The following is a 24,247-nucleotide window of genomic DNA, read 5'->3' as shown; positions in this document are numbered from 1 at the left end:
TTTATTGACAGCTGACAATTTGTGATTCGTCGACAAACGAAAAAAAAATAAACCGACACATTTAAAGATGATGTTCTTATATTCTTAATGAGTTATTTAATAAAAAAAAATTGACAGAAAAAAATTATTTAAGAAAAAAAAATTGCAAAAAATTTAAATCAACTTTCTACTAATTATTTTCTGGACATAGTTATTTATTAGAAAAATATAGAGATATTTGCTATTTATAACATTTATGAATGACGCAACAAATTACCTACATACATATAAATCAACCGAGTCTTCTTACTAAGAAAACATATAATATTCAAAGGCAGATATAGTATGAAACGACCACTCCAAATGTGACCACTGAAACATGTGATCACACATCCAAAGTAGTCTTATTAACATACATGGTTCGCGGATGACATATAACATAGTATATCTAGCACTATACCAGGCAGGTGGCAAGTTAAACGTCCTGCAATTAAAGATATAGAATTGCTTTGTAAATTATTAATCGGACAAATCACTTCATATGAAATAATAAGCTATTTGACTGGTTTTTAAAATCCTTTTTATATTATTGAGTAGAGGTTAAGGAACCCAGTAAAAGTTATCTTTTTTTTATTTCTAGTACATATTAGCCGAAAAATATCAAATTAAAAATTCCATATTTAAATAACGCACGAAAACGGTGACGTCACTTTGCTGTATTTTAATCTGTGGTACATGTAGTAGAAAAGCAAAAGGTTTACAAGAAAGCGACTTCATCTTAAGCCCGTCCAATCAGAAGCGTTTTGTGTCACGTGACAAATATTTGAAAAAATGCATTTTTATTTATTGATTTATGAATAAATGACGTATTATTTTCAAGTTTCGTTAGTAAATAACCATTTTTCAACTCATAATATACACTGATTACAATAATTCACAGTCAAATAGCCTATTGATATATCCGTTACGAGTCAATGATTACTAATGCAACATTACAATTATCTATACAGTGTACCAGCCAGCCCCGCACGACCGACACTCATATGAGCCCGTGGCGCTTCTTGTATTCTTCCAAGTTCAACGATCTCTTCGGACCAGATTCTTTCACTTTGATCGTTATCTGCTTTGATTGGGACGATACCGCTTCTGTTGTTAAATATACAATGAATTATAAAATGAAACAACATATCGACAATATTTTATGATTATATACATATATAATAGACCGGGAGATGATAATGACAAAATATTTGGTCATTTGTACCAGTATGGCGGTTCTTCAGGGGTCTAATCAAAAATATTTTTACTACTTTACGGTCTATAATACAATAAATAGAATGAGGTCAAGGTCAAATTATAAGTAATTGAAAATAAGTCAGAACTGGCAACTATCAAGTTATAATTAGAGATATTATTTATTATATCTAGCAACACTATACTGCAAAGTAATAAGTCGAAATACTAAAACATAAAAACGTAAAGTAAGGGCGAAGTTAATTCCGTTGAAGTATGTGCAGTTACAACGATCATTAGCAGTTTCTACAAATAGATATCAATAGGGAGATTTTAAGGTGACAGCCTGTAAATTTCCCACTGCTGGGCTAAGGCCTATTCTTCCACTAAGGAGAGGGTTTAAATGATGTTGTCTTGACCAATCTCTAGACCAATGGGACGTCTTACAGCTGCACTCTTAGACAGGAAAGAGTTGGTTCAGTACCAACTGCTTTACACTTCACGGAGTGTTCACACTTCCCATATCCAGACGCCAGGCTGTACATATTCGGTCCGAACTGGGGTTTGAATCCAGGACTTTGCATCTGTTTCCTTATATCTAGCCATCATTTAGGTCTAAGGTCCTGTAGTACTTAACAAGGCACTCTATAGTAAAATGGTTTATAAAACCATTGTATTACTAAGTTCTCTTGTATAACGAGGATTCAAATATGCCGAGGGACATATTTTAGTATAAATATTAATATATATAGTACTCACTCGGTATGGGCAGGTCTATTTCTATATTAATGTCGAAATCGTGTAGCGAGTAGAGGCTGCTGTTGTCTGTGGGCGCATTCTTATTCTTGCCGACGTCATCTTCTGACTGCTGCAGGTAAGAGAAAATCCTTTTTAAAATCCAGATTTATCTTTATTTTTATATATATTTATTTATTTATTCTTTATTGCACCCAATCTTAAAACTAAAAAATAACATTTTCGTTACATATTAGTTGCATGAGGTGCCTTATCGCTGAGCAGCGATCTCTTCCAGGCAACCTTTGGGTAGAGGATCATAGTGTTGATATAAATGGGAAGGGTACAGTAACTTTTTACTTATATGTGGTACAAATACATAATAAAATAATACACAATGCATAAATAACAATAAATATATATAATATAAATATACACATATAATATATATAATGAAATAGGAGATATTAAATAAATAATAATAATTATTTATAGTATATTATAAATATTTCATAGTATTTTAGTTAGGCAGTGTGGCAAATGGGCTACATTTTGGTAAGTGGTCACCACTGCCCATAGACAATGGCTCTATTAGAAATATTAACCATTCCTTACATCACCAATGCGCCACCAACCAGAGAAGTTATATTCCATATTGCCTATATTTACACTGGCTCACTCATCCTCCATACGAAAACACTAAAATACTAATTAGTAGTAGAAAAGTATTTCGGAGGTGATATAAGCTTGTACAATTGCTTCCATGTAAAAGCTTATTAGTTAGTTATTTCACCAAGTTAGGTAAAAACATCAAAGTTAGTATCTCCAGAGTAGTCTACGTATCTAAATCAGAGAAGAATCATCTCACCGTTAGTCTCTCTCTCTCGTCCTTCTCCTTATTCAACTTCTCGTCTTCCTCTCTTTTCTTCTTTTCCTCGGCGGCCGCTTGCTCGTTCTTCAATAAATCCTGTAATAATAATAAAGTTGAGGCCTCAGATGCTCAACTGTCACCTTGCGCTTAAATTGATGATGGCTCCGATACCAATAACTGTAAACGTTGGTTCAATAGGCTATTTGACAATGCGAAAAATAAATTGTGAATTATTGTAATCAGTGTATATTATGAGTTTAAAAATGGTCATAAATCAATAAATAAAAATGCATTTTTTTAAACGTTTGTCACGTGACTACCGAGGTCTGGAGTCCTCTGAATCTTCAGATCCAGATAAGTAGAACTTGAACCAGACTCACTCTCGTTATATACGAAAAACAATGGATCGTCTACAATGTGTAGAAAGGTTAAAGACGATCCTAGAACCAGTCGGGTTCCTGCGGCCCCGTACGATTTTAAGGAGGGTTGCAAAGGCGTGTTTAATCAGGAACACTTAGATAGATAAGGTAAGCCCTGACTGGGATCATTTTACATTCATGTTAGGTTTATCAATCCAGTTTCTTTCTACACGGTCTATTCTCAAACATAAACATGCAACATGTCACTATCAGGGCTACTGATATCGGAGCTAATCAAAGTCGCAGAACTTGCCTTCAAAAATAGAAAACAATTTAGTGCAGTATGGAGACATATAATTTTTTTTTCTTTTTTTTTATCATATAATCGTAATCTACATCGACTCGGCCAGGAATCGAACCCGGGACCTCAGAGCGGCGTACCCATGAAAACCGGTGTACACACCACTCGACACATACATACTACACACAGTATATTACAGTACAGTATATACTAGTATGAGCGGGTAGGCTCGCCTGTTCGCGGGAGGGCTGCTTGAAGTTCATGACGGGCTTGGTGTGGCGGCGCGTGAAGGGGTCGTCGGCGCGGCGGCCGCGGCTGGCGCGCAGCTCCTCCATGATGGCGCGCTCGGCCGACTCCACGTTGAGCTTGCGGTTGCGGTTGTTGATGTACGAGATGCTCTGGATGGACGACGTGCGCGTCTTGTCCAGCGCGCTGGCGCGCTCCTCCAGCTCCTGCAGCTTGCCGCTCAGCTCCGCCACCAGCTCCTCGTCGCCGCTGAGGGACACACGGTACCGTGAGTGTGCGCGTACCCTCCGATGTTATGTGTAACTACAGGCTCAAGGGACACTATACTAACTTTTGCTGTTAGTGTTACAATATATGATGGGGGCTGGTGTCGACTTAGACAAACTCTCATAAAGCTCTACCAAGTGAATTATTGTCATAATTAGATATTTACTACCGCCAATACAATGGAGTGTTTGTATAACGTATGTAAGGTTTTATTTGGTGGTAGGGGTCTGGGTAGGTATCACCCACTCGTCAGTTATTCTACCGCCAAATAACAGTACTCAGTACTGTTATATTCCGGTTTAAAGGGTGAGTGAGCCAGTGTAACTACAGGCACAAAGAACATAACATCTTAGTTCCCAAGGTTGGTGGCACATTGACGATGTAAGGAATAGTTAATACTTCTTACAGCGTCATTGTCTATGGGTGATGGTGACCACTTACCATCAGGTGGCCCATATGGTCGTCCGCCAACCTATACCATAAAAAAAAAACCATTCGCGCGCACTGACCGCAACTGGGCGACGTCCCTTTCCTTCATGAGCTGAGTTTTCTTCATCGCGTAATTCGTCGGATGAGATCTAAACCTTTCCTTTTCGGCTACGATTTTTTCTATATCTTCTTCCTGTGAATATACATCGTGTTAATTCATTATTGTGAAATAACTTTCACCATTCACATATTTGATTATAGAACTTAATACTCATAAAGAACCTTAAAGTTTTAGTGATATAATCTGTGGCAATACATAGGATATGTACCATTGACACAAAAAAAAGATAAATAAAAACAATGACAAAATAATGTTAAAAAATTAAATTTTAGCAACATTAAATTTGTGTTTTAAATATAGGAATAATATTTACTAATTTTATTAACATACGTTTACCATGACTGAGCCTTTTTGATCTATATATACTAAACTTTTTAATACTTTTTATGCATCTACATAACAATAGTTATGATTAACTCTAAACCTTAATATAGAGTATATTACCAATTGTTATATTCTCTGTGAGGCAAGAACAGAGAATGCCCCTCTCAATGCAAAGATTTTGATTGTAATTTTATTGTAAGAGTAACTACTGAGTTTCTTGCCGGTCCTTCTCGGTAGTATCTACTTTCCGAACCGGTGCAGTGGTAGCTTCACTTAATTGTTAAATGACGATTCAAAAGTGCTTGTAAAAGCCCACTTGAATAAAGTATACTTTGATTTTGATTTTTTGAATATTATAGTTATAAATTAATTTAAATATTACCTTAAACTCATACATGAGCGCATCTTTTACTTCACTAATTTTATTCCTAACGAAATCCATAGTCGGAGGTTTCTTATTGGCTTCTTTGATGGCTCGGTGCCACTTCTGAAATTCGTTATCTGTGAATTCCTGGAAGAGAACAAGCATTTTAAAAATTGTTTAAAGAAAGCATGTAGATATAAGCTGTGGGACACCCAGTGGAATGAAGTTACTTTAACTATATATTAGGTATTAAATTAAATTAGACACAATGAAATAAATTAATAAAGTATAGTAAAGTAAAGTAACAGCCTGTAAATTTCCCACTGCTTGGCTAATGGCCTCCTCTCCCGATAAGGAGAGGGCTTGGAACATATTCCACCACGCTGTTCCAATGCGGGTTGGTGGAATACACATGTGGCAGAATTTCGATGGAATTAGACACATGGAAGTTTCCTCACGATGTTTTCCTTCACCGCCGAGCACCAGATGAATTATAAACACAAATTAAGCACATATATATAGCGGTGCTTGCCTGGGTTTGAACCCGAAATCATCAGTTAAGATGCACGCGTTCTAACCACTGGGCCACCTCGGCTCATATAAAAATAACTAATAAAAAACTTATTGTGAATTAAAACAATACCAAAAATTTATGTTATATTAAACCATACATCGGTTATATATCGCCTTACGACCGTCAAATATCTAATTAAGACAGCCATTTATTATGGGTAAATTTTTAGTATAAAAAGCGTTGAAAAATATAACTCGTTGACTTCTAGGCAAGATATTACATACATATATATTTAACTAACATGTCTGCATTTTTGGCTGTCAAAAACTACTGAGTATCTTGCCGGTTCTACTTTCCGAACCGGTGGTAGCTTCACTTCATATATGTATTTGTTAAATGACAATTCTAAAGTGCTTGTAAAAGCCTATTTGAATGGAGTCTATTTTGACTGTTACACTGACTCACTCACACTTCAAACCAGACACCAATACTAAGGTTACGATTTGACAGGGGAATATATAATTGGAATGAATATTCACCTGATTGCTAACAAACTCCAATCGGAACACTCTGTCCTGGGTTCCGTGCCGTAACTTAAAGCCTTTATTCGTTCTTGTGTTACCTAAGTTATATACTTTCGCCGTTTCGTATACGTCTATTATTTCAGCGACCTGCAATATTAAATCATACGTTAGTGTGACAAGATCACAAATTACAAAGAACACACACACACGCACACGCACATACAAAAACATACAAGAATAGTATGTAAATATTAGACTCAGACCCATCATTCAGGGTTGCCAATGCTCTAAGTAGCTTGTGTGGTTTAGTCTTGGTCCATTAGTGAGACTCCCTAAGTGATCTCTTAAATTACTTTTTTGGGAGGGGGAGAAAAGCAGCAGATGACGATGTTTTATTGCACTTAAAATAGGGTTGGTCCCGCCAATGGACACAGGCGTCCCCTAAAAAACTGATTATTTCAAGCTTTAGTGCCAACATGTTATAAAAAGTTACTCGAATTTGAACTTTATGACTCTACATTAAGATTCAATTTTTTTATTATAACTACAATCGACTGGATTTTCATTAACACAGCCAGCCTGTAAAACTCCCACTGCCTTCTCTTTCTTTAAGAATGTATGGAACTATCCCAATAAGGACTGGTGGTGAGGAAACTGTATGTATATAATTTCATGCAATTAGACACATGCAGTTTCCTCACTATATTTTCACACGAGATAAATTATGAACAAATTCTCTTATTGTTTTTAATTTTTGGCTATTACATATTTTTCCATTTCTTATATATATGCTGTATTATTATATAATTAGATATGGGATCGTAGAATATAGTCCGAGCTCCTGTTAATAGCATGAAATTGTAACCGCTAGCTGGTACCCGCAAGACAGGCTTGGTTAGTGCGGGACCACTGGATGTTTTGCGACTATGTTAACTTTTCATGTCAATAAATTTATTATCATTTTGACGTGACAACGTCTTATAAATTGGTTTGCCGGGTGACACTTCAAGAAACTGCGTTACGCTCCGCTCACGTTATGCGCTCGCAATGAGAGCGAGTGAGAGACACGCGTGCCTTCCACTCGGGCGGTTAGCCCGCCTAAGAGCGAGAGAGACAGACATAAAAAGTGAAAGGCACGCGTCATTTTACCACTCAAAGTCGTTGTCACGTAAAACTTTCGCCCGTATACCGACTTTACAGGCAACAGGTAATTTTTTTTTTTAGATATTAAGCACCTTAAAATGTAGTGGTATACATCAGTAATCATCGGTCGAAACGCACTCTTGCACTACAAGACCATCTCAGCCTACTACTACGACTACTAAGTTTAATAAATAATTAAAACTCACCCTGTATACGGGGTTGCCGTTGTTATTCCCTATGCCGATGCGAACGAAACAGCCCTGCACGACTCGCGAGAAGAACGGTAAGTGTACTAATCTCTCTAATTTAAACCTGAAACAATCAAAACAAAACTTTAGTTTGAAATAATATAATAACCATTCTACGTATTACATCGTAATTATTAGTAATAATTCTTTTCTTAAAGTTACTTGACCACCCTATGGTTAGTGGTCACCACCTCTGAAACCACTATAAGATATATTACAAACATATATCAAGATTTTTCGAAAACTGATATGTTAAATCCTTTGTGCCTGTAGTTACACTGGCTTACTGACCATTAGGAATGTGTCCAATATATCGAACCTAATCTAAAATCGGATGACGTCATTTATTTGATGATGACGATAACAATAAACTCATGAAATATTCGTCCTATCTCTCTTTAAATTTACAGTAACCCATTTGTGAGAATGAGATGGAGCGAATGTTAAAACGATTTCGATATCACATCCGTTTCATCTCTTTCTCGCATATCGTACAATGTTAAGTTAGACAAAGACAGGGCGACATTTAATCCAAATATCCGATTCACAACTGATGTCACAAAATTCGGATATCGCTCACGCCTATTGACTCATTGAAAGGCTATTTTTTTTTGTTAATCCATAGTGAATACCATAGACTAATCACGCTCTCGACCAATCATATCGCGTCAAATTGCTATCAAATGTTATTTATTTCGCTTTTTCCTCTTATGGTCTGAATGAAGTATACTACCTGAGCCAGTGTAACTACAGGCACAAGGACATAATATCTTAGTTCCCAAGGTTGGTGGCGCATTGACGATTTAAGGAATAGTTAATATTTGGTGGTAGACTTGGTGGTAGGGCTTTGTGCAAGCCCGTCTGGGTAGGTACCACCCGTCAGATATTCTACCGCCAAATGACAGTACTCAGTATTGTTGTGTTCCGGCTTGAAGGGTGAGTGAGCCAGTGTAACTACAGGCACAAGGGACTTAACATCTTAGTTTCCAAGGTTGGTGGCACATGGACGATGTAAGGAATAGTTAATATTTCTTACAGTGTCATTGTCTATGGGTGATGGTGACACTTACCATTAAAAAAAAACTATATAGAAATACTATAATACCTGCTTAATCTAAGTTTGTTTATCTGATCCCTAGTGTCTGCGTATTTGACCTCAACTTCCTCTCTCTCCCGCTTCTTCTCTTCAACTTCTGCGTCTGATGAGGACGAGCTTGAGGAACTTCTCCGACCTGGAAATAATTTAAAGATACTTTATTGGAAATTATAAACATATTTTGCTGTAACATCAAGTAAACATCTTAATTTTGTCTATGGTTACTCTTCCTTCCAATTTTAAAGCTGTCCGTTGACAGCTTACATAGAAGTACTTTGTTTTATTAGTTATCTACAAAAGTAGTATCAGCAAAATCAATGACAATAGGCTGTTTGACTGCTTTGACTGGTAGAGGTTTCAGAACACAGTAATTTTTTTTTAAATTTCTCGTACCTATTTGTTGAAAATCTCAAATTAAAAATTCCACATTTAAATAGCGCGCGACGACTTAGACAATATGGCGTTTCAATATGGTCGACGACGTCACTTGCCTGTATTGTAATCTGTGGTACTTATAATCCACATACAGTAGGCAAACGAGGTTAGCAAGCAAGTGACGTCATCATAAACCCGACCAAACAGGAGCGTTTTGTGTCACGTGACGGATTTTTGCATGAATTATTATTTTCAACTTTCTTTAATAAATAACCATTTTAAACTCATAATATATACTGATCACAATAGCTGACACCTTATTTTTTGTATTGTCAATACTTCCTTGCATTACCAGCCTACTAAAAAAGGATTCTTACTGACTATTTTTATCGGTATTAGGCTTAATAAATATAACTTACTAAGTTAATTTATAATTTTAAGTCAGTTACTTATAAACATTTTCCTTTAATTTAAATAAGGTGTTAAAAGCAATGTAAGTATTATAAAATAACTTGAATTCTAATATGTAGGACTCAACTGACCTTGTGACTTATTATCTTCTGAATCTGAACCAGAATCATCCGAGTATATGTCCGATGCTTTTAACTTGACGCTCTGTTTACTTGTGCCGCCTATGATTTCTGCGTCTGCGTCCTGCAAGAAATATAATATAATAATTGTTTTTTTTTTTAATTTGATCACGCTATTATAGATGCACCGTCAAACTTGGGAACTATGATGTTATATCTAATGCTTCGATATTATTGTGTATTGATGGTTGAGTATAAATATGTGATGTGTTGGTAATATTTATCTTAGAGGTAAATAAAGTCATAATTGGATGCTCAGAAAAAAAATACAATGTGTTAATACCATATTATTTAGTATACTGTTTACATTACAGGCATAACAATGTTAATACATAAACATTGTTATGCTTGTTTTCTACTTTTAAATGAACGAGATATTATCAACTAAAAAAAAGTGTATTGTGCATATCAATAATACAAGGGGTCCAAGTATTAGTCCCTGGGACACTCTTAAAGCACTTAGACACTTGCTAACTTTTAAGTTAAATCTACAACTTGTATCGTAAGTAGTGTATATGCAAGGAAAACTTGCATATAGTAATTCAATCCACAATCCACGATGGGATAATCTGTTTACCCAAGCTTCATGTCGTTCACTATCGAAGGCTTCGCATAAATCACAGAAAATCTCGAGTCGAGGCCTCAGCCTATGGGCTAGCGGGAGGGATTTTTTTTTTATGGTATAGGTTGACGGACAAGCATATGGGCCACCTAATGGTAAGTGGTCACCATTACCCATAGACAATAAAGCTGTAAGAAATATTAACTATTCCTTAAATCGTCAATGCGCCACCAACCTTGGGAACTAAGATATTATGTCCCTTGTGCCTGTAGTTACACTGGCTCACTCACCCTTCAGACCGGAACACAACAATACTGAATACTGTTGTTTGGCGGTAGAATAACTGATGAGTGGGTGGTACCTACCCAGACGGGCACAAAGCCCTACCACCAAGTGCCTGTAGTTACACTGAATGAATGAATGAATGAATGAAATGAATGAATGAATGAAATATACTTTATTGTACACCAAGGAAAGTACATAACATTTTAAAACAGAAAAAAAAAACAATGTTATAGAGTATACAATCGGCGGCCTTATCGCTAGAAGAGCGATCTCTTCCAGGCAACCGGTTGGCATAGGACATTATAATAAATAAATAAATTTAGGGTGGAGGTGTACTATAATACAAATATAATAAAGTAGTAAAAATAATATATACATATATAATGAGAAAATACACACATAACTAGTAAGATAAACATACACACAATTTTAAAATAAATGAGGATTGGAGGAGGAGAAAGGTAAGGGATGATAATACACAACACTGCTACTGCTACTGTTAGTGTGACTCACGTCGTCGTCGTCCTTGCGCTGCAGCTCTGCGCGCTTGCGTTGCTCTGTCTCGACGCGAGTGGCGCGCGCGTCTCGTTGCGCTCGCAGCGCCGCCATTGCGTTGACGCGCCGGTCGTCAACGTTGCGCTTGCGCTCCGTCTTAGCGCCGAATAGCGGCGACGCCGAGCGCTCTGCTGACGTCATACCACGACACATTACAGACTACAGTGCACTCTCATAGTCAGATGTGATTGGAACGAGTTCAAGGGCAGGACCGGGCTGTTACTTCAATAGGGCCACGGGCCATTACAGTGCGCTACACGCTTATATCACCATGCGATTGGAACGAATTCAAGAGCAGGACTGGGATGTTACTTCGATAGGAAAATCCAGTAACTTTTTGTCGGTATGTGCAGCCATATATCCGACCACTAGGCAGTCGATGCGATTGTTAAATGTAAAACAAAATGAGACTCGAATCAAAGCTCACTAGCGCCGAACAGCGGCGACGCCGAGCGCTCTGCTGACGTCATACCACGACACATTACAGTGCACTCTCATGACTATGAGAGTGGTAACTAAACTAACTAAAGGTAACTCGTTCCAATCGCATCTGACTAGATGCGATTGGAACGAGTTCAAGCGCAGGACTGGGTTGTTACTTCGATAGGAAAATCCAGTAACTTTTTATCGGTATCTGAAGACTAGATAAACGAGGCAGTCGCATGATTGTTAAATGTAAAACAAAATGATACTCGAATCAAAGCTCATTATATAGCTATATTTTCATTTACAGGAGCAATCATCAATATTTCATATACCAAACTGAGACATACCTTCATCCTTGGGATCGTCTCGTATCTCTCCGGGACTCTCGGGTGGGATCTCCTTTTCTTTTTCAGGTTCCTTAGGCTCCTCCTTTTCGGATTCTACGAGTGAAGAGTTTTATTTAAATAGAATCAAATCAAATTACGTATAGTATTAGATGTAGCATCGGAAAATGCAATGGACTGAAAATAAAACCGATTACTGCCGTTTAAATAAAACTATTTATAACGGATGAATCGCGTATATTAATTATTTTTAAACATCCCGACGTTTCGAGCACTTTGCTGTGTTCGTGGTCACGGGCAGACTGCCCGTGACCATGTGACCGTGTGTAAATAGTTTTATTTAAATGTGTAATCATCGCGAAAATTTAAGACAACATTACGATTACTGCCGATTTATACAACCAATAGAAATAGCTCCCTATCGCGCCATTCGACGCTATTCGTCGCTATAGATTCACGCGTCAGAGAAAGCAAGAGCATGTAAATCGACGCGTCAAATTGACGAATATATTAGGTCATATGATATTACATGTTATTACGTTTGTGTAAAGATCATATTCGCATGAGAAATAAATTTTGATAATTTGGGATAGCGTAGTCAATTCGGATGTGATCAGTTTTACGAATTTAGCCGATGCGACATCTAAGTTGTGTCGTACTATATGACTCATCCTGTCACAGTACGAGACGGGCAGGGACTCACCGCGGCGCTCGTGGTCGCGCTGTCGTCGCGCCTGCTGCTTGGCGCGCAACTCGCGTCGTCGGCGTCGCGCGTCCCGTCGGCGCGCCAGCTCGCCCGGCGACGCGCCGCGCTCCGCCGCCGAGCGCCGCGCCAGACGCAGCTTTCGCTCGATCTCCCATCTGAGGCATTACAATTACAAGAACCTCTCGTGAGGAATCCTTTACGTTGTACTGCTACGAGTTGTGACAGAGTTATGCACTAGCAATATATTCTTGTAATAAAAAAAAAATACTACTAGGAAATCATCACAATCATTCATACATAATCAAAATAAAAGTGGCTCTAAAATGCAACCCCGTGAGACAGCTCTACCAAAATTAAAATATATTACTGTAATAATAAATATATGTATACTTTTACCACCCAAATGTATATACCCAAAATAAAAATGGCTCTAAAATGCAACCCCGTGAGACACCAATATGTTTGAAACACCAATTAATAACATTGTTTTCTAGCCACCGACTTCTTTTATTACAAGACAATTTAAAATATATACAGGATGTTCATTATTTTGTATAAAATATTGTATAATTATATTCTATTATGTATAATTGTCTAATAATATGTTCAGTGTGAAAACGATCAACTCACCGTGTCTTCATCAAGTCCCGCCTCTCTATGCGTTTGAATATCTCCTGTTCGCGCTCCTTCTCCGACATGGCCGCCAGACGAGCCCTGTCTTCTTCATCTCCCATGAGATTTTCATCGTACCTGTCCATCACACACACCGTGAAAACATATTTTTGGAATAATATAGCTTACCTTGTCTAATTTTATTTTTCAAAATTTAACAAACTCGACATGCTTTAAATGTTGTTAACAATTTACTTCTAATTCATGACAGAAGCATAAAAATTATTTATTTATTGTTCTAGTTGTTTAATCTATTGATACATTTTTTTTAAAAAACAGTCTTTAATAAGACTATAGTCTAACCGTGGGTAAAAATATCGTAATTAAATCGAAAACTGTTGTAAGTTGAACACATACGGTATAAAGGCGAGTGGCTACGAACATTCGTTCTAGAGGTAGACGAAAGGTTTTACAGTTGGACGGGCTATTTGAACGAGGGACAGAAAATTGTATTCAAGTTAACTTGGTGGTAGGGCTTTGTGCAACCCCGTCTGGGTAGGTACCACTCACTCATCAGTTATTCTACCGCCAAACAACAGTACTCAGTATTGTTGTGTTCCGGTTTGAAGGGTGTGTGAGTCAGTGTAACTACAGGCACAAGGGACATAACATCTTAGTTCCCAAGGTTGGTGGCACATTGACGATGTAAGGATTAGTTAATATTTCTTACAGCATCATTGTCTATGGGTGATGGTGACCACTTACCATCAGGTGGCCTATATGCTCGTCCGCCAACCTATTCCATAAAAAAAAACTTCACAATATAAGTTTTTAAATGGTCAATATGTAAATACTACCACCGTTTCGGAAAGCGACCTCAAGCGAGAAGAAATAGCATAGGTGCTCTTTTCATATAAACATATTTACTTATGTTTTCATTACATTAATTAGTGTGTAATGGAACCCGAGCTTAAACGCAGGCGTTTTTCTAAAAAATAAATTCAAAAACATTATTTGAAAAGCGTGATCGAATAATCTATAAACCATCTCAAAAAAGGGCCTCCCGCCTTATGGCCAGTTGTAGGCCATTTAGTCACTTTTTTACTTAATTTAATCTGTAAAAATAATTATCCTTACCCATCATCGAATTCTTCTTCTGAATCTATTGAATCATTGTCTGATGAATGTGAAGATACTTCGCCTGTGAACAAAACTTGTATTTGTAGATGTATATCTCACCGTAAGATTACAAACATCGTTAGATAACAATCTATATCGTGAGATTGTAAACTGTCGATATATTGTGAACCGTGAAATATGATTGCAAATTAACGCATTATTTGTCGCTACATTGTAATCTATCTTAGTTAAACTGTTAGATTACAATCTGTCCCGCGTCTAATTGTCAACAGTCTAAGTCTCTTCCTGATTGGCCGGTCTTATTGTAAGAGCGACCAATCACGACTAGCCGTTGTATTTTTTCGGTAGATAATAATCTATCAAAGTAAATTTCAGTTAAATTATAAAAACCGAAATATTATGAACTATCGAAATTGTTTATATTTTATTTCAAATTGAATAAACGTTCACAATCTAACTGTTTACTAAATATTTTGTCATTAGAGTTTGGACAGAAAGCAGGAACAGTGTGGTGGATTGAGCTTTAAGCTTCCTCCACATTTCCTTTTGCCCAGCAGTGGGATATTTGCCTGCTGTGACTTTGCTTTCCTAATCGTCATCCACTTACCTTCTTCTGGTTCACTGTACACATCCTTCTTCTTCCCCGATCCAGCGCTGTCTGTGCTTTTCCTGACTTCGCTTCTTTTTGGTTCCGGTTTCTTTCTTTCTTCTGAATGGTCTGATGAACTTTTCCTACTCGTTTTAGCTGGTTCTTTCTTCTTCGACGTGTCGCTTCTTGCGTCGCTATTTGATTCAGAGCCGGACGATGAAGATGATTTGTCTGATAGAAGAATTACATTTAAACAAACAGTATCACGATTAATTAAAATATTTAATAATAACATTGTAAAAGAGAAGAGTGGAGAATACAGACATTGGAAAGCTGTTAAACAAAGAAAACTTTATACATTTTTATACACTCTCTCACTTCTCAGTAGAATCTACATTCCGAACCGGTGGCAGCTTCACTTAATATTTTTTTAAATAACAATTCAACAGTTTATGCTGATTGTAGCGTATTCGAATAAGTATATTTATTATTATTATTTAAATCTATATATTTAACAGTAGACCTATTCTGTGTGAAAAATCGACACTTATGCAGATTACGATCTTGGAATGTCAGAAGCTGATATGCGTCACTGACTTTTTTTAATTATAAGTGTTAAGTATATAATTCTATCGTGATTGATCACCGCCGGAATCACCCAGAAATATGGACACTATTATAAATATGAACCATTCCTTGCATCGCCATACATTGAGAACAAAGATATAAAGTATGGTCAATGAGTCACATAGTGTCAAAGAAAATAGTATTACCAAAACCATTTCCCAGAAATGTGTCACTACCAATATTAATAGTCCAAATAGTCTGGATACAATGTCTGACACTGTCTGTAATACTTATAATACATATATGTACTCGGACAAGGTAGGCCAGGGCATGGGATCATTATTAAGTAAGAATTTGAAGCAAAAAGTAATTAACATTTGTAGCCCAGGGATTCCATACATAGAAATGATAAACAAAATTAAGCAAACTAAATATAAGGAAAACTCTAATATTATAATTTTCTATGGAGACAGTTTATCAGTTAGGAAAAAAGATGTCTTAAAATCAATAAACATCCTTCTTGACATAAATAAAAATTATAAATGTAAATATTTACTATGTGCTTTCCCATATTCTAACTTATTAACGGAAGCACAAAATAAATACATCTATAATTTAAATCTATTTTTACATAGCATGACATGCCGTCATAGTGACGTATTTATTAATTTTGACATAAATAAATTTATATTTAACTTTAAGCTGACAAAGGATACAATGTACCTGCCACTTAAATATAAACGACATATAGCTACATTGTTAGCTTACAATATATTTGATCCAATTGTAGACACTACAATTAAAAAAAATATTATACCCTTGATTAGTAGTTGTGCTACTAACAATAATAAATTAAAAAACTAAGCAATAAGACAACGGATAAGCACTGTAAATATATTATTAGTATTGTACATCAGAATATACAGAGCTTATCCAGCAAAGATAACGAAATTGAATTATTTTTAAAGTACTATAATATTGACATATTTTGTATTAGCGAACATTGGATCTTGTCACATCAGTTACCACCTAGTATTAATAACTATAAATTGTCAAGTGCGTTCTTTAGAAAATTAACTAAACACGGAGGATCATTAATATACACAAAACAGAATATACATTGTAAAGAACGAAAAGACATTGTGGATCTTTCAATAGAGCGCACTGTTGAACTGTCATGCGTGGAACTCGAGCATACTATAGCTATGTGCGTATACCGACCTCCACAATCGGATTTTAACCTTTTTGAATGTGTGATGGAGGACGCCCTTAAGCGAGTCTGTACTGGGCGAAAGAATATAGTTATTTGTGGAGATTTTAACATTGACATTTTAGTGCAATCTTCCATAAGTACTAGGTTCATAAATTTATTTCAATCTTATAATCTAAATAACATATTTTGTGAACCTACAAGAATATCAGCGACTTCCGCAACCTGCATAGATAACGTGTTTTGTAGTTGTGAGGCCGTTAATAAGAAAATCTTATCAAACCTTACATCAGATCACTTTGGCCAAATGGTGTCAATAGGTATAAAAAAAAATCAAAAGAAACGAAAAATCACTTGTAGGCCAATTACTGTGAAAGGTTTAATCAACTTCAATAATGCTTTACACTGTAGCCTTCCAAAATTGAATCTCAGCTCAAATGATCCCAACTCTTTATATAATTCTCTTTTACAACTAATTAATAACGAATTCAATAAAATATTTCAGTTAAAAACCTTTTATCAAAACAATGAAATGCAGTTCTCAGACTGGGCCACTACCGGTATCTATATAAGTCGAAATAAATTGTATGAGCTATATGAACTTAAGAAATATAATCGTGATTGTAAATTTATCAATTTTGTTAAAAAATATTCCAAGTTATTTAAACAAGTTTGTCAAACAGCTCGTTCGTTGCATATTAAAAATAAAATCTTAAAATCTAATAATAAAATGAAAACTACTTGGGATATTATAAGTTCGGAAACAGGTAGGTTGAAGTTTGATGCAGGGCAGTTATCCCTTAGTATAAAAGGCAAAATTGTAGGCAAAGATCTAGATGTGGCCAATGAATTCGAAGAATATTTCTCTAATATTCCTCTGAATATTACTAAAGGACTTAATGCGTCTCCTAATGACGCTTTAGACCTACTCAAATGTTATGTTCCCCAGAATGAGTTAGAATTTTCTTTTGAGAATATAACTCCGTACGAAATATTAAAAATATTTAAAACATTAAATCTGAAAAAAACCTGTGATCTTTGGGATTTATCAGTCACAATTATTAACAATGTAATTGTTGACTTGGCTCCTTATTTAGCTATAATCTTTAATAAATGCGTACAATCTGGTATTTTTCCTGATATGTTGAAATTAAGTAAAGTAATCCCATTATTTAAGTCCGGTGATAAAAATGATCCAAACAATTACAGACCGATCTCTATTTTGCCAGTATTAAGTAAAATTTTTAAGAAAGTAATGCTTAATCAATTGCTATTATACTTTAACTCGAATAAGCTATTGCATTCTCAACAGTTTGGTTTTACTAAGGGTCGCTCGACTGCTGATGCGGGTGTAGCATTTGTTAAGCACATTTATGATGCATGGGAAAAGTCGCAAAACGCTATTGGAGTTTTTTGTGATTTATCAAAAGCTTTCGATTGCGTTAGGCATGATATTCTCCTAGAAAAGCTTAAATATTATGGTATCAGGGGCCCTGCATTGAAATTAATTTCCTCCTACCTTAGTGAAAGAGTTTTGAAGGTTGTGGTTAATGGTGCAAAATCAAATGGCGCTGTGGCGCAAATGGGTGTACCACAGGGTTCAATTTTGGGACCTCTCTTGTTCTTAATATATATAAATGATTTACCTTATTTCGTAAAAAATACTTGCGATATTGTACTGTTTGCAGATGATACATCCCTAATTTTTAAACTTGATAGAAAAATAAACAACTATGACGTTGTAAGCAGTGCCCTGTCGCGGGTTCTTGGTTGGTTTGACATAAATAATTTAGTACTAAATGCTAAAAAGACTAAATGTGTTTTGTTTTCCTTGCCAAATGTCAAATCAAATCCTTCTGCAATAACTTTGAAAAATGAAAGGCTTGAGTTTGTTGAGTCGACGGTCTTTTTAGGGATAACCCTTGACTCCAAACTGCAGTGGGGCACCCATTTGTATGCCCTGGCAAGAAAACTAAGTAGTGCCATTTATGCAATAAAAATAATTAGAAAACTTACGGACATAAGTACTGCTAGACTAGTTTATTTTAGTAATTTTCACAGTATTATGTCATATGGAATGTTGTTATGGGGTAATGCAGCAGAGATTGAAGTTGTTTTTATTCTACAGAAAAGAGCTATCCGATCTATTTACAATATTAGCTCCAGGACATCATTACGCGAAAAATTTAAAGAAATAGGTGTATTAACGGCTGTTTCACAATATATTTATGATAATATAATCTTTATACAAAAGAATATTAAAAATTATTCTATCAATGCTGATGTACATACTATTAATACAAGAAATAAGAATAAACTTGTAACCCCCAGTTTCCGTTTGCATACGGTAAATAGAACGTTTTTGGGCAATGGTATACGCATATATAATAAGATACCGGAAAATATAATCAATTTACCATTTTCAAAATTTAAAAATATTATTAAGACTAAATTAATAAATAAATCATACTATTCATTAAAAGAGTACTTTTTAGAAAGAAACGCCTGGAGTTAGGCTCGGGTTCCATCATAGGACGCTAATTACTGTCAATAACAGCATTGTAAATGTGTTTATTTGAAAAGAGCAACTATGCGAGTTTCTTGCCGTTTCTTCTCGCTAGAAGCTGCTTTCCGAAACGGTGGTAGTATTTGATTATTGACGATTCAAAAACGCTTCATTATGAAGTTTACTTGAATAAAATTGATTTGATTTTGATTTTGATTGAAAGGGCCTTTTAACTGTAGTACTACACTGGCTCACAATTTACAATTAATGAGTGAGATAGCTGTACTTATAAAATTAACTAGCCCCGGCTTTTTTATGGTATAGATTCGCGGACGAGCATATGGGCCACCTGATGGTAAGTGGTCACCACCACCCATGGACAATGACGCTGTAAGAAATATTAACTATTCTTTACATCGTCAATGTGCCACCCACCTTGGGAACTAAGATGTTATGTTCCTTGTGCCTGTAGTTACATTGGCTCACTCACCCTTCAAACCGGAACACAACAATACTGAATACTGTTGTTTGGCGATAGAATAACTGATGAGTGGGTTGGACCTACTCAGATGGGCTTGCACAAAGTCCTACCACCAAGTAAAACAAAGGCTTTGCACGGGTTCAATGCTGATACTAAATATACTACAGAATTTGTTTATTTCCGACACCACCACTGATTAGATGTTAGGCGGTGTAACAAGAGTAACTAAGAAAATATTATCTTAGTACCCAGAGTAGGTGAAGGGATGATTAATCCTACGAGCAAAGCCAGCGTCTAAGAGCGGTGGTGACCTCTTAACATCACGTGTCTAAATGGCCAGTCTGCCTGCCCATCATTGCATAGTATAAAATCAAATCAAATCAAATCAAAAACTCTTTAAAACAAAGTCGCTTACCGCTTTGTCCCTTTGCATGCTTAGATCTTTAAAATTACGCAACGGATTTTGAAGCGGTTTTTTTTAAAACATAGATTGACTCAAGAAGAGTCGAGATGGACCAGTGGTTAGAACGCGTGCATCTTTACCGATGATTGCGAGTTCAAACCCAGGCAAGCACCGCTGATTCATGTGCTTAATTTGTCTTTATAATTAATCTCGTGCTCAGCGGTGAAGGAAAACATCGTGAGGGAAACCTGCATGTGATAAATTTCATAGAAATTCTGCCGCATGTGTATTCCACCAACCCGCATTGGAACAGCGTGGTGGAATATGTTCCAAGCCTTCTCCTCAACAGGAGAGGAGGCCTTTAGCCCAGCAGTGGGAATTTACAGGCTGTTGTTGTTGACTCAAGATATGAGAATGACTGAAAAACTGTGAACATTGTAAGACATTCTGTAGTATATTTAGTATCAGCATTGCAGCCGTGCGAAGCCGGGGCGGGTCGCTAGTGTTCAATAAATCAAAAAACTTACCATTTTTCTTGTCATCATCATCCCAATCGGATTCGCTATCTGAAGATTTGCTTTTCGATTTCGGCGGCGGTGGGGACTCCCCTGGTTTCTTTTTTTTCTTTGCCAAATTGAGGAATTGCTGGAACAAAATAATAAATCCTGATTAACATCAAAACGTCATATAAAAGTAGACTGTATTCAAAAGCCTATAAATACTAACTTTGCTTAACAACTTCAAATATTGCACAATATGTGTATCTCTTTCTGATGTATGAAATTATAAATGATAGAGAGAGTTAAAAAAATGGAATTCAATATTCGAATGGTCTCGTAAAGTATCGCACAAACTCGGGATTTTTCTATACACATGTCATATAACATAAACAAAAAAATACATCTAAAGAAAACATTCCATATGTTTCAGCCAAGAAAAGCTATGCTAAACTGAAAATCATATATTTTTTCAAACAACGAAGATATTTTAAACATGGCCGATGCATGTCTTGCTTGTAATTCGCGTTTTATAACATTCATTTCAATTTAAGACGCAAAGGATATCATATCAAGAACTCTGCCTTATATATAGTTGTCTAATTTCTTTAATCCATTACAGTCATATATTTTAATACTAATTAGAAAGCAACCTCTTTATTTACTACGTATTAATATACGCTATAGTGTGCGTGCATTCGTGCTTGCATGTTTGCGGGGTGCATGTGTGCGTCGTGCATGTGTGCGTCGTGAATGTGTGCGTCGAGCATGTGAACGTGCGTGCATGCGTGCGTCGTGCATGCGTGCGTGTGTGTACGTGCATGCATGTTTCAGTGCGTGCGTTATTACGTCCAATGACGAGTCGAAATTCGCTTTCATCATTGTATTTGTGGGTAACTAGGTATCCCTTAACACAGAGAAATATATGAAAGACTTCTATATATAATATTAGTTTTGCCAGCGACTTCGTACGCGTTATAATTTAACAAAAAAGGTATTGTTGTTAACCCAAGTTACTCCTTATTACATCAGCTTTCTGCCCGTGAAATTCCCGTAACAATCTGTCCAGCCGTTCCAGCGATTAGCCGATACATCAGACAAAGACAAAAAATAAAAAAATGACATTTTGATATAAATACCTCACCTACATATGCCTTTAGTAAAAAGTGGTTATTTTAATATTACAAACAGCCCCTTGTTTTATAACGTAGGAGAGATGATATAAAGTTTAGTTAGATGTCAAAAAAATCACTATACCAACACGTCTGGTACCTTAGTTACTGTATACATATATCTATATATTTTTATGTGACTGTATTTAAAAATTTGTGTCAGTTGGAGGACAGTATTTGGACATTCCTTATCAGTTCAATATCACTAATCTATATCTTTATTTATATTACACAGCTGAAGAGTAAACTTGGATTAAATGGGGTATTGTCAGAAAAAAAAATGTAGACCTTCAAAGGTAAAGTTTCTAGAATATTCCTTAGTAAAATTCCCTGCACCCTCTGTAGTATAATAACTGTAGTAGAATGATTACAATAGAACTGTTCTATTAACAGTTGGAATAAATACTGGACTGATTATTATTAATAGTCGTTGTTATATCTTCATTTATTTCTTTCAATTGTCATAAGATAATAAATAAATCTATGCGAATGTAAATGCGAAACAAACTCTATGCATGACACTCTTTAAAATTCAAACTGAATTTGTTGATTGGGGTATAGCAAGCTTAAATTCCTAGGCTTTCCAAAAACACGAGCAAAGACGCAGGGGATAACTAGTTAATAATTAATATTTTAAAATAAAAGATAATAATTATATAGTTATGCCAATGGTTACATGGCTAGTTGATAATAAGTGGCCACTTATATATGTTGGTGCCGTTTGACATATAAACCACTCTTTACATTTAATGCATCACCAAACTCGGAAACTATGACTATATGTTTCTTGTGCCCATAGTTTATTGGTTTACTCTTCAAATTGGAACACATCAATACTATATATTATGGTAGAATATACAAGTGCTAAATAACTTTCATTAAATATAAGCACTATACCACTTCTGTAAGATGTGTTTGAATATGCATTTAATTGAAATTAAATGCATGTGAATTTAATGGTCACAAGTAATCATTAACTTATATAATCATTTGATATTGGTGGAGAAAAGTATATATCACTCCATATGATATATAACAATGCTTGTCATCTACAGCACTCTAAAGGTGTGCATGAAATAATGCTTATTTATACTTCTGACTTAAACACAGCCATGCTAAGTATTCCTCTTTAGCATTTGAATAACTAAGAGGGTTGTATCTATATGATAGACAGAAAACCTATTAATTGATTAACTAGTCTTGACTCATTTGTTTTATTGTCTATGGTAAACATATAATTCAAATGTATTTTTAAAAGGGTTTGTTTTAAATAGCATAAATACTTCAAATATATATGATATAATTAAGTTGTTTTTTTTTTTTAACATATTATTCTATTATTTCCATGAAATCATGTTAACCAACTTTCTAATGTAATAAAGCATCTGTTACAGACTATTAAATGTTTTCTAATAATGATATAATACAAATTTATTTGTTTGCATTTGAAACATGATGTAAATTAGGTAATATTTCTTTAAAGTGATAAACTACAAATGCTTGGGTTGAATTTAAAATTAAAATATTTTATTTTTTAAATAACATTATATAAGGTACAAGACTAAGACTAGCTGTTGAAAAATTATAAATAGTTTTGTTGTCCCAAATTGTGGCTGTACACATGTTTTCCAAGACATTTTGTAAAAAAATATAAAAGAAGTACAGAAGTACTAAATCAATGTCAACCTCTTAAAGGTTATGGGACATATTTTTTTTCTATTTTTCATGAGTCATTCCAAAAGAAGCCATTGTATACGAAACTTTTTAAAGAAAAACATCGTGTGTAATAAGACGCAGCATATTGTATGTTTACTTCTTGAATAGGTACTTTTCTTTTATGACATCTTTACTAATGCGCATTGGTCATAATTAGATCCTTCAGACATTGATCTTGGCCTGAATACGCAAACAAAATAGCAAAGGAATGTCGTCAAAATGCTAAGATAGACACTATAACCTAGGAAGGATTTAAGCTCAATTAACTCACCGAATCCAAATCTGAACACTCGCTACTGGAATCTGAATCTATCAAAGGTTTATTTTTCCTCTTAGCCATTTTGTTACACTTTTAACTACGAAATACGTTACGATATTTTTTACTTTACGTTACGAAGTCGCCCGTCAACTATACAACCATACGATACATACCATGTGTTGCCATTAGATGAGATGGTGGAAAAGTAGCATAATTAATAGAAACTTTAAATTATGAAAAACATTTATATTAAATTTACGTTTATAAGATTGGTAGAGTTTAGATTCAATAAAATGTTTTTTTATTAAAATTAACATCTTATATCAACTATATTTCTTGTTGTTATGTCTGATGTTTCTATGGAATTTCTAGGATTTAGGGAAAACGAATTGTGCTGGCAACATCAACTACACTGCAGATGCTTGGTTCACCTTCTACAATCGGATAAGCATACTAATGAAATGCTTAAAACATTTTTCTATTGGGGAAAAGGTAAAA

At 35.4% G+C, this 24,247-nt stretch overlaps 1 protein-coding gene across 1 annotated transcript; it reads right to left on the bottom strand.

The window, feature by feature from the left end:
- Positions 1 to 829: 829 nt before the first annotated feature.
- Positions 830 to 23,920, bottom strand: LOC124540733 (RNA polymerase-associated protein Rtf1-like). Its single transcript, XM_047118421.1, has 18 exons — positions 23,762 to 23,920; positions 20,633 to 20,750; positions 14,957 to 15,169; positions 14,347 to 14,410; positions 13,228 to 13,347; positions 12,595 to 12,752; positions 11,895 to 11,987; positions 11,080 to 11,252; positions 9,672 to 9,783; positions 8,764 to 8,890; positions 7,617 to 7,722; positions 6,283 to 6,414; positions 5,248 to 5,376; positions 4,501 to 4,613; positions 3,712 to 3,973; positions 2,816 to 2,914; positions 1,972 to 2,080; positions 830 to 1,125 (listed from the first exon to the last, which is right to left on the bottom strand). The coding sequence occupies exons 1-18, from the start codon at positions 23,828 to 23,830 to the stop codon at positions 1,019 to 1,021; spliced, it is 2,304 nt and encodes a 767-aa protein (XP_046974377.1). The 5' UTR covers positions 23,831 to 23,920; the 3' UTR covers positions 830 to 1,018.
- Between the last annotated feature and the right edge of the window lie 327 nt (positions 23,921 to 24,247).

This window comes from Vanessa cardui, chromosome 26, assembly GCF_905220365.1.
Source record: "Vanessa cardui chromosome 26, ilVanCard2.1, whole genome shotgun sequence".
In the NCBI taxonomy this organism is placed as follows: domain Eukaryota; kingdom Metazoa; phylum Arthropoda; class Insecta; order Lepidoptera; family Nymphalidae; genus Vanessa; species Vanessa cardui.
This window is presented reverse-complemented; position numbering and strand designations above follow the sequence as displayed.